This window comes from Gossypium hirsutum, chromosome D08 (genome assembly GCF_007990345.1).
Source record: "Gossypium hirsutum isolate 1008001.06 chromosome D08, Gossypium_hirsutum_v2.1, whole genome shotgun sequence".
NCBI classification, from domain to species: Eukaryota; Viridiplantae; Streptophyta; class Magnoliopsida; order Malvales; family Malvaceae; genus Gossypium; species Gossypium hirsutum.
This window is the reverse complement of record NC_053444.1, coordinates 1,233,084-1,245,455: the sequence shown is the minus strand read 5'-3', so window position 1 is coordinate 1,245,455 and position 12,372 is coordinate 1,233,084. Positions and strand designations below refer to the sequence as shown.

Here is a 12,372-nt window from a genome sequence, read left to right as displayed (position 1 = left end):
AGATAAGCTTCGGGTCACCTACCCGCGACCCAGCCAGACCCCACCAGATGGATGCATATGAGATGTACAGCGAGAGGACAGTTAGGGGAGCTTGCGGTATCAGCTCGCAGGAGTCAAAGGGAGTTTGTGGTCCCAGCTCGCATACACCCAAAGAGTTCGCATGGAGGAGACTGCGAATTCCAGCATGTGACTTGAAATGATACACATATCCAACATGCCCGAGGCCTACTCAGAATGTCAGTCCTATGAATAGTGTGGTTAAGTCATGAACAGTGATAATATATATAAATACCCGAATGTTTTCTTTAATGAGACACACACAAAATTACTCAACAAATCCTAATTAAATACCTAACTTTTTTTGTCTATATTAAGTACCTATATTTTTTATTAAAGCGCACGCGTTAAATATTTATTGGGTCACATAATTTTGTTTGGATTGGGTACCAAATTGAATGTTGAATTCAAATTCAAGTACCAAATTGAGAAAAAAAAATCAGGTACCAAATTAAATATTAAAACTAAATTCAAGTGCAAAATGGTATATTAACTCTTCTTTTTAAAGAAATTATCGACATTAGTTGTCTAATTTTCCCTTGACTTATAATTATAATTACTTTTCTTTCATTGTTGGAGAAATTTTTTCTAAATGCTAAGCTATTGTTTTATTTCTTGGTTTCTATCTGTCTTTAAACCGAATTATAATTAACATATAATTTTTCTTTTCTTTTTTTTGCAAAATTAATTTTATAACACATTTTACCCGACTCAATTTAATCAACTTATACACCAAATAATACCTTGATATTGAGTCTCCGCAGGACAGGCTATTATGATATTTTTTCTAATATGATATTTGTGGGTTTTTTTTTGTCTAATTTGGTATATGTATTTGACAAAAAGTTATATATTTTAGTACCCTAAGATAATGATGCCGACTTTTTAATATTTAATTCAGGTTTTAAGGTTGATTTAATGAAAATTCGTAAGTAACTAATAATATTAGCAATGATTCTTAAAACTCGAAAAAATCAAAGTTACTTAAAAAATTAAATAAATTCGCAATTAAAACTAATTTTATTCTATGAACAAAATAATGAAAATACAAACCTAATAATATTAGCAAATAATTTTTCTCAACCAGTTCTAAAACTCGAATTAAATATTAAAAAGTTAACATTATTGTATTTGGGTATCAAAAAATATGTAACTTTTGTCAAATACAAATATCACATTAGACCAAAAAAAAAACAAAGATATCACATTAAAAAAATGTCAAACTGTCGACTGAGTTTTAATTCGATTGACATCAATATTATTATTAATGCAGAAAAACGTAAATATAAACGTGTTAAAATATATTTATTTTTCTATTTAAAGATTAGGGAAGGGTTATATAAAAACTAGGTAAAACTTAAATACTAAATAGTTTTTGTCAAGAGAAATGGAAAACATTGGTTGACCTTTTTCTTTTCTTAAAAAATAGTGCTACTTTGTTTTTGCTTATGTTGTTATCTTTTGACATTGCCTCTTTTATGGTTGACTTTTTCAAAAATGAATGATTAAAAATGTATGCCCAAACAACTTTAATGTTTTCTTGTTTATGACACATTCACTACTATACAAGTGAAAAAAGTTTTACTAAAAAAATTATATAATATAAATTGTTTTTTAAAGAAAACAATATTTATATAATTGGTAATTTAAGAAAGTAATATCTTTTGGTACCCTAAGATAATAGTGTTAAGTTTTAAATGTTTAGTTCGAGTTTTGGGATTGATTTGATGAAAAATCATAATTAACTAATAATATTGATAATCAAGTTTCATCAAACCAATGCTAAAACCCGAAAAAAAACACAATTATTATATATTGTATGTAATAAAGTAAACCAATTCATACTTAGGGTCAGTTCTTCATTGCTTTTGAAAAGTACTTTTAAGAAGTGCTTTTGAAAAGTTTGGTTTGAAATTTGAGTGTTTAGCATTGCTGTCAAAAAGTGCTTTTGAGAAATAAAATGTCAATTTTAGACATGTTATTATCAAGTAACAAATATACATTTAAATAAAATTTAAATTAGTTAATATTATTATATTTTAGTAAGAATATAAAAAAATTATTATAACTTGTTAATATTTTAATATATGAAATATAAATTTTAAATATTTAAATATAACCATTAAATATTTGTAATTAGTATTTTAAAAAATATTTTTTTATTTTTAATTAATGATTTGAACACAATTGTATTAAGTACCAAGAAAAAAAATAAAAAATCATGTTATTGAATGGGTGAAAAAGTAATTAAGCACCAAAAGTACTTTTGGGAGAAGAAAAGCTAAAATTTTTAGCTTATCCTTTTCAGCTCCTTTTCAGAAGTGTTTTTCAAAAGCAGTTCTGAAAAGTTAAAAATTTCAGCCAAAAGCAGCTTGTTCTTCACAGCTTTTCTTTCAAAAATACTTTTAGAGTCAAAAGTGCTTTTTTTAAGCAATGAAGAACTGGCCTTAAATCGACTTGGATTTAAGATATGTTCTTTTACTCATCAATGGATACTGATCCACCGTACCAATCATCACTTAAAAGCTTGCTAACCGGACTTTAAAAAAAATTAAATATAAATTTCGAATAATTCATAGATCATTTTGTAACTTTTTAAAGTTGAATAGCCAAAATATAAACTTATTAATAGTTTAATGACATTTGGTGGAATTTACCCTAAGAAAAATTTGAGAGAGAGAGGGGCACAAATTTGATTGAGTGCAAATGTATTATAAGTTCTTCAATAAAAGGAAAACTAACACACCTCTAGAAAATAAATATGAGTAAAAAGCATTACAAATCGGTCCAAACTGATATAATACAGTTCAAAATGTGTTCCATTTTCATTTCCAGACATCAAAAATGTAGATAAAGACCAAGCTATATATTGGTCTCAATCCACAAACATGCACGAGAATCAATACCGTAAAATTGTTTTTTTCCCGGAACCAAATAAAAGCAAGGCTCGATATAGATTTTGAAAGAAACAGTAACCTATGAATCCACACCAGGAGGAAGATTCACGCGATCCCGTTGCCTTTCTGTTCTGGATTCTCGGTTGTTATCTTGTAGAACTCTAACATTTCGTCTTCCACCGGATGAGTCTTGCCTACTATGACAAGGCAATGTAAAGGTTCCCCAAAATTGACTGTACAAAGTTGTCTCATTGTGCCTGCAACTATCATCTGATCCTCGCTTCCCAGTCGAGCAAACCCAACACAGTTCGTGTCTTCATCGTATGCTGCAATGCAAAGTAAACATAAAATATGCTTTACTGGAATTGTAATTTTAAAGATCGATGGAGGGTCATATCCTCGTACTCACCAGATTTACCATGCTTTTGTTCAACCTCCAAGAGCTGATCGATGGCAGTGTTTATCGTCATGAACCTCGGTGGTTCATATTGCTTTCTTCCCCTGGAATAATACGATATAAAAACGAGAAATATAATACATAGTAAAAAAAACAGTACGAGCTGCAACATCTGATACCAACCTGCACAATGATTCCAATGTTGGTTCCTTTACACGAATATCTGTAGGAAGAAGGGAATGATCAATTTAAGACTCCCCAATCAGGCAGAGCATACAACAATAGCCCGTAAATCCACAAGTTAATGTGCAATTAAAAACCTTAAAACGAGAGTTGGTATGAAGCAACCTCACCTAAAAGGCAGAGTGTGTGCAATCCAAGATTGCGGTTTCTTTCAATTTTCTCGTAAAAGCTATCAGGCCTCCATGTTTCGGTAAAGAATGGTATCGAAACTGTCTCCCCATAACGATATAGCTGCAATCCACAAATTCCGATTGCATTCATCACGGACGCATTATGCACTACCTTAACATCAACCATCATTGTCTTTGCTCGAACAACAAGATCAGTGTGTGTTGTGGCTCTGCAATTATCCCGATCAAAAGCCTAATGAGAAAGCTAAGCAACTAAGAAAAAGATTTCAAGATGAACAAAGACTACTGATGTAATCGAGGCTCAATACACTTGGAATCTCCAACAAAAGGAAAGGACCACGATTATATGCAAGTAGAATAAAGAAAAGCAATTCCATATATATGCCCGAAAGAGCATATGACGAAAATCAACGAGAGCATATGACATGCAGATAACTTATCATAAACAGGGAAGAAACTATGATTATACCCGAAAGGATCACCAACAACAAGGAAAGCAACATCGGATCCACGAGCCTCTAACAGAATATTATCTACTTTTTCTTCAACCATTTCTCTATCCGCAAGTATAATCGGTTTCCCATACAATTTCTCCTGACATTTTTTAAAAATTCGAGCACAAATGAAAATCCCGAAATTTCAAAGATAGCAAATATATCAAGAAAGAATATTCGTAATACCAAAGTGGATAAGCCATCCGTAGAAAGACCGAAGGATAGAAGAGACGTATAGGCCTCGATGTACACCTTCTCACATTTCTTCACTGCATCTAAACCTTTTAGAGTAATGTCCCTCTCATCCCCCAATCCAAGGCCAATAATGTATAACATCTCTGTCGATAACCAGAATAAATCATTAGCTCGAATCTTATCAAACTATTAATACGATATTTTTTAACATTAAATCGGATTAAGTATATCATCGTATACCATAGATGATCAATTCCATTCTCTGTTTCTCACACTTGGAGATTTCATGCTAAAACATTCACCATAAATTCGAACAGCTACAACAACTTGGAGCTATAAATTTTCAACTTCGAAGCATCGAAAAAGAATCATTTTGACATTGAATTCAGCCAAATACATAGCTCAAAAATCTACATAGAACTTAAACCAGCCCTTACTTTTATCTAAAATCAACAGCAACACCAATTTGCCTCAATAACCCACTAAAAAACCATCCTTTTACTACCTTAGAAACATCAATCATTTCCTTAATAACCCCAAATTGAAAACTCAAAACAACTTACACCCATTGTTAACAACATCAAGTCAGTTCTTTAATATGAAAAAAGGGTCTTCTTTTATGGGAAAAAAACCCTGATTTTTACAATTTCAGCACAAAAACAAAGCAACCAATAAAAAAGCAAATTACCCAGAAGCATAAATGAACTAAACTTTTCTCTCAACTTGATAAACTTGTATATTAATAAGAAAATACACTATGAGATACCATCCCTGAAATAATAAATTCCCACTAAATAAGAAAGAAATGGTCTTACTTGAGCTCCAAAACCAAGAGAAAAAGTGTTCCCTTACTTTTGGCCGACGAGAGAGGAAGTTTCTGATGGAAGAACGTCGGCTACTTTCACTAAGAGGTAATGAATTGAACGAAGATGCGTGAGAAAGAAAGGAGGAAGCGAGCACTGAATTTGGGTTCTGGCGGCTAAAGAAATAAAAATATGTTTTTTTTCAGTTTACACTTATTTCCCTCTCATTTCTTACATTGTTCATAAAACACTTTTTTTTTTTGGCTAATATAAATTTTAGTCCTTGGGGATTAAACCTGTCCATAGGTCGGGCACCTGACTTAGCCCAAAGGTCCACCCGAAAATTAGAAAGGTTTGAGTAAAAATATAGGCTTAAAAATGAGCTTAGATTAAAAAAATAATGCCCATTTAAAAAATAGGTTGGGTATTAAGTAAAGTTTTTCTGGCCTGGCTCAAATATGCCCAAAAAAAAAACAACCGTTATTTTTTTTTCCTATTTCTTGTTATTTTGTTGCTATTTTCTTATTGTTTTTCATTATTTTACTACTATTTCACTTGCTACTATTTTGTTATTATTATTTGGATATCGTATAACTCTTATTGTGAATTTTGTTACTATTTTATTATTTTTAATGTATTATATTTTTAAAAAAATTTATATAAAAAAATATGGGTGGGCTGAGCCTGAGTTTTAGCGTTTTTATCTGGGTCGAGCTTAGGTAAATTTTAAGCCCATTTTTCGGGTCGGGTCGGGTTCAGGCCTAACAAATGGGCTTAAAATTATGGTTGGGCCCGATCCGGCCCATGGACACCGCTATTGGGGATTAGATTCATGTTCGTATTTATATTTTTTGGTACACTTTGCTAATTGAACTTGACAACTAGGTTAATTTTTGTTCCTAGACTTAGATTCTATATTTCTATCAAGATTTAATGATGCAGCTTTTTTATGTTGTGCCATGTCATCACATAAAATTTAAAAATATATTTTTAAAATTTTTCAAATGATAATGTGGCACAATATCAAAGTGCCACGTCATTAAACTTTTACTTTTGTCAAATTTAAGGATCAAAATAGACCTAGTTGCTAAGTTCGATCTCAAAATGGACAATAAAATGTACAGATACCAATATGGACCTAATTGTTAAGTTCAGGGAGTAAAAGTTACATTAACCCTTTTTCCCCTTTTACTAAAAATTCAACTAAAACTTTGAGGATTTTTTTTTAATTTTTGAAAATTATATTGATATATTTTATCATTTTCTAATTTAAAAAAAAACTTTTTTATTTTTTTAATTTAAAAAAAATCCGTAGAATCTATAAATAAATATAAATAAGGAAGCCACGGTTACATTGTAATTGGCTGGAAGTGCCAGCTAGAGCAATCTAATTTGACCACATATCAATCGTTGTTTAAACACCGTTAACGCCGTTGGACTTAAGTACTAAGTGAGAAAAGTGATATACTTTTAAGAGTTAAATCATACTTTAAGCCTTAATTTTTTGAGTAAATTATCCTATTAGTCACTCCAGATGGGAGTTATTCCTATTTTGATTACCCCAAATTTTCTTTATTAATTTAGTCACATTAATTGAAGAAATCAATCAAAACGATCACTCAATCATCTATTCCACCATTTGGTCAATTTATTTTATTTATTTATTTTTAATTTTTTTCCTTTCCTTAATACTTTTCATCTTCTTCCTTACACTGGTCTTCCTTAAATCTTTCTTTTCCATCAATTTATCGCACCGTACAAGTTGAATTTATATAAAACTATATTTTTTCTATTGGACAAGTTATTTAGCCCTTTAAAAAACTGTGCATAGTCACAAATCTCTTGTATTGTTGGTTTTTCACGTAAAATCGGTGTATTTTTTTTTATTTTTTTCCTTCTTTTTTACTTTACGATCATTCCTACTGCTATTATCAACGTACAATAAACATAATTTTTAAATAAACAAATGGCCAAATAATCGTTGACTTAAATAAATTCTGAGTAGCTTTTAATGCGAAAAATCTTGAAAGGGAGTAATCAAAAACAAAACTTTAAATCAATTGATCTTTCTATACCTCATTTTGTTCCTTAAGTAGCCTTACATTGCATGCCCTTGGAGAATTTCTTCCATAAATAGTTTATCAGAAACATGACAGAGGAATGTTGTTATTACACATATAATCAGTCTATTGTAAGTTGAATTGTCTTCTCTTGCAAGGAGAAAAATGGGTAATCACAGTATCCTAATATATGTTGATGACGAGAGATGGTGTTGGTTTATGCATGTCGAAGATTAGGCTTGATAACTCAACAAACATGGGCACTAAGGATTACCCATCTCAACTGTAAGTTTCTTTCTTTTTTTCCATGAAAGAAGATATATTTAATGAATATAGGCCATTGGTGAGCTTATTAACCTAACACTTCCACAATTAATCATTTTGCTTATTTAAACAAGATTAGAGGAAGGAAAGATATATAAGCCTTAAAAGAAGGAGCTAATCAGGTGAAGGTGTGGCAATTTGATGGAATAGATATGAGTTTAAGGATGAGTAGAGGAGAAAAGTCAAAAAGGAAAGGGAAAAAAAAAAGAAAAAAAATTGAAAGAAATTTAACCGTAGAAGAGATGAATTTAACGGTAGAGTGATCAATTTGAATGATTTCTTGAACGTCAATGACCAAATTAACATAAAAAAAATTAAAATAACTAAAATAGGAATTATTTTATGGACCGTTCTCACCACATCATCCATAGTTCTTTTTTCAATTATTTAATGATATTTTAACAATTTTTTCCATGTCATTGACACGTTATTTTGGTAATTTTTTTATCATGGATCTTGAACCCAAGAATCCTGAATCCAAAACCTTAAACCCTAAACCCCGAATCAACTTGAACCAAAACCTGAATCTTGAACCTCAAACCTCGAACCTTGAACCACGAATCCTAAGAGTGAAGGTGCGACAAGTTGATGGAATAGATGAGTTTAAGAAAGAGTAGCATGAGGAAAATGAGAGGAGAAAAGTGAAAAAAAGGAAAGGAAAAAAAAAGAAAATTTGAAAAAATGGACTTAATGGTAGAAAAGGTGGATTTAACGGTAGAGTGATCAATTAGAACAATTTCTTAAACGACAATGACGAAATTAACCAAAAAACATTAAGACGACCAAAATAAAAATGATTCCTATTTAAAGTGATTAACAAGATAATTTACCTAATTACTTTACATATGCAACATGAATGATAATATTTGAAAATTAAAGTTCAATGGGTTTTTAAGACTTTTTTATATTGATTTTTATTTCAAAAGAGCTTTAATAATTAATAATAGATTTAAAAATTCATTAAATTTCAGATTTTAAAGGTCTAAATCAAACTTATTGAGTTACACAAATATTCTTACTCATTAATTGATCTCTTTCATAATAATTTTAATTCTAATATTTGGACCCTCATCTAATTATAATCATATTTAAAATTATAAATATTTATATAAAATTTTATTCTGTATTTATTTCTTCAACCAGAATTCGAGTCACACAAACTCTAACACTAATAATAACCAATTAATTTAATTAATAAATCATTGTACAAAATATTAGGTAATTAAGCTATCATCAACATCAAATAAGTTGATAGTTTACTTTTACAATTAATTATGGACATCATGTCAGATATTGGACAAACTTGCTATAATTAAGAATTATTAATGAAGAATTTCATCATTAAAGAAGAAAAATTGACATCTTAATAGTCATAATACTTAATTTACAGCCAAGAAAGATATGATAAACCACCCACCTTCAAAACTCACATATTTGTAATTTTTCTAAAATAAAAAATCCAAAATTTTAATCCGATTATTATCGGGATTTATACGTACATTTAAGTTATTGATTAAATTAGTGTCATAAGTTAATCAGACATCAATTCAGTTGGAAAATTATTAAAAATATCTTTCTATGAACAAAATAAGTTATATGATTAGTAGGGTGATTTTGTTTTTTTATATGTATTTTATATAAAATTAATAAAAACTCAATTACGATAAAATTTGAACTTGAGACGAAGTTTAAGAAAGAGAAGGTTCCATGGCATTTTATTCATTTATAACATTGTTATCTGTGCAAAAGAGAAGGTTCCATGACATTTATACTAGTTGTTGGTTATGTCATGGAGAATTAGACATTTGTATAGGGGATTGGTATTTTTAGGAGAAGTATTTGAAGTGTTATTTGTTGGGTAGTCGATTAGTTTCTCAATAACTAAAGATATTATCCTTCGATGGAGTCTTTGTCTCCCGTGCTCTATTTAGAGCCAGTGTGTTGTGTGCAGCTATTCAAAGAGCTTGGTTTACGAAGTTGAGAGTGCATTAGTTGGTGGTACTTGTAAGACTTGAAAGAGGTGTTAGTATTGTGCGTGAGAATAATTATGAAGCTACTTGAGTGCGTGGGTTTGTTGTTTGAGTCCCCCCTTGCACACAAGTCAAATTATTTACATAATTATACTCATGCCTTATACTAGTAGAGTTGTTCATGAGCCGGGCTGGGCCCTAACAAATTCCAGGCCCGATTGATTAGCCTAGGCTTGGCCTAACCTGAAAAGTGGGCCTAAATTTTTGTCCAAGCCTGTCCCGGATAAAAATGATAAAACTTGGACTCGGCTTGCCCATATTAATTATTTTATTTTATTTTTATATAGAAAATATAATACATCGAAAACACTAAAAACATTAAAATAAATGTTTCCTAACAAATTGAAAATAAATTTAAAAAATATTTATACTTAAATAACACTAAGATAGTTGAAACTTAACAAGCAAATGTCTTTAAAATAGTAATAAAGTTAACAATAAAACAAGAGTTATACAATATCCAAAAAATAACACCAAAATAATAGCAACATAATATTTAAATGACAACAAAACAAGAGAAAAATAGTGGGAAAACCACAGCAAAACAAAAGGGTTTTTTTGGCAATTTAGGGTCGGGGCCCGGGCCAAAAAACCTTACTCGAGGCCTAGCCTATTTTTTAAATGAGCCTTTTTTTTTACATAAGCCTATTTTTCAGGCCTATATTTTGCCCAAACCCTTCCACTTTTTGGGTGGACCACCCGACCCCTCCTATAGACAAGTCTATATACTAAGACCTATCTTGTTAGTCTTGAAGGTGCCAACTAAGGCACTCCTGACTCTGTGAATCAAGCCCTTTGAGAAACCACTCATAACACACTGACTCTTGGCAAAGCACGAGAGACAAAACTCCCACATTAAGACAATACTTTCAATTGTTGGGGGGACTTGTCAACTACCTAATGGACAAAACTTCAAAAACTTCTCCTAAAGGAGTTGACTCACTTAACAAAACTCAAAACCGCATATATTTTGAAGGCTTAATATAATATTTTGTACATGAGCTTGATACTTTTTTTTTCTAATTTGGTATACCTAGACTTTTTTGTTCAATTTGGTACTTGAACTTGATATTTTTTCTTAGTTTGGTACTGAACTTGATACTTATACCTAATTTGGTACTTAATCTTTTTTGGATCCATTTTAGTACATGTACTAGACACTTTTTCTTAATTTAGCACCTAATCTTTTGCTTTTGGCCTAATTTGGTACTTGAACTTATCAAATGTTATACAAATTGCTCCAGTATGCTAACAATGTTATTTTTTTATTAGGTAGCAAAATTAATTAATGTATGATCCACATGTGGCAGATAACATGATTTTTTTTTTGTATTTTAAATGATCAACCACTTTTATTTTAATTAATTTAATGTATTTTATTTTATTAACTTAAATGGATGAATTTATTTTATTTTGGGGTTTTAAAACTCTTATTTTCTTATTCAATTAATCATATCTTAATGCACAATTTTTTAACACAAATTTTCTCTAACACCAGCTATATTTTTATGAAATTGAGGGCTTTGTGAAGACTAGACTATGCTTTAAGCATGCAATTCCTCTCGAATCATTCTTGCCATTAATAGTCAAAATAGCCTCAGCCCTAATGAAAAGTAAAATTGACCATATTGTTTAGCCAAACATAAGAAACTATAAATAAATGTAATCGTTTCTGCCACTGAATTTCATGTCATTTATCACATATTAGTCATACATTAGCTATTTCTATCCCTTCATAAAAAAAACAAATCGTTAGTGTTTTGAAGTAATTTATATAACATTTGATAAGTTTAAGTATCAAATTGAACTTAAAAAAAACTTAAGTACCAAATTAAGAAAAAAAATATTAAGTTCAAGTACCAAATTGGATCAAAAAAACTTAGATATCAAATTAAAAAAAATATCAAATTCAGATATCTGATCAAATTGTCCACTATGTGAACAATGGGTAATTTAGAATTTAGTCAATGTAATTGAATTGTTTCATGTTGTTTAATAAGCATCATTCACGGTCATTATATCAAAAATTTAGTGTAAAAATAGTTGTGGCAATAAAATTAGTTAGCGTGAAACAAAAAATAAACTAAATACGGAAGAAAACTTCCATCCAAGCCTAAACAATGGCAACAAACACTGATCTCATACATGTACACATATAATATATAAAAGAAAAACCACTGATAATCAAAATTATTTATCATTTATATTCAAACTATAAGCTTGATTGGCTTCATATTACACAAAATTAGAAAGAAAAGCTCATATCCATCCAATATATTAGAAAGAAGAACAAAAAATGAAAGAAAGAAAAAGAAGAAGCATATATAGCTTGAAAGGAGACAAAATCATCTATTATGCAAAGGATTTGGACCTGTATAAACTTTTCTCTTTTCATCACCAAAATCTTCACCTTCATCACCGTGATCATCATCATCATTTGCTTCAAACCCACCATGGGATTTAACAGGCATCAACTGTTGAGAAAAAGCTGAAACAACAAAGCTTGAACAAGAAGAAAAACAAGAAGACTGGAAATACAAAAGAAGAAGCAAATAAAAGCAAATGAGCTTTTTGCTTGAACTCTTCATCTTCATAATATATTCTTCAAAATTTCAAACACCATGCATGGGATTTAATCAAACCCCTTTTTTACCCCCAAAGGTGTAGAATGTACGAACACTCTCTTTATGTCATTCGTTGCTATTTGGGGGCTCTGGGTTTTTTTTAAACTTGTGATGGGA

The 12,372-nt window shown here is 30.1% G+C and overlaps 1 protein-coding gene across 2 annotated transcripts; it reads right to left on the bottom strand.

Moving 5' to 3' along the window:
• Positions 1-2,785: 2,785 nt before the first annotated feature.
• Positions 2,786-5,453, bottom strand: LOC121220142 (probable diphthine methyl ester synthase). 2 transcript variants are annotated; one of them, XM_041099393.1, is made up of 7 exons: positions 5,230-5,453; positions 4,406-4,557; positions 4,195-4,319; positions 3,705-3,934; positions 3,535-3,574; positions 3,364-3,455; positions 2,786-3,280 (listed from the first exon to the last, which is right to left on the bottom strand). In XM_041099393.1, exons 2-7 carry the CDS (start codon positions 4,553-4,555, stop codon positions 3,060-3,062), a joined length of 858 nt encoding a protein of 285 aa, XP_040955327.1. In that variant the 5' UTR covers positions 4,556-4,557; positions 5,230-5,453; the 3' UTR covers positions 2,786-3,059. The 2 variants fall into 2 exon arrangements, with proteins under 2 accessions (XP_040955327.1, XP_040955326.1); XM_041099392.1 differs by lacking the exon at positions 5,230-5,453 and adding an exon at positions 4,655-5,200.
• Positions 5,454-12,372: the final 6,919 nt, after the last annotated feature.

Excerpts from the sequence above, each read along its gene's own strand:
- LOC121220142 (XM_041099392.1), bottom strand. Across the intron at positions 3,456-3,534 it reads ACATTGGAATCATTGTGCAG|GGGAAGAAAGCAATATGAAC; the intron begins GTTGGTATCAGA and ends GTATTATTCCAG. Across the intron at positions 3,281-3,363 it reads ACAAAAGCATGGTAAATCTG|CATACGATGAAGACACGAAC; the intron begins GTGAGTACGAGG and ends TTTGCATTGCAG.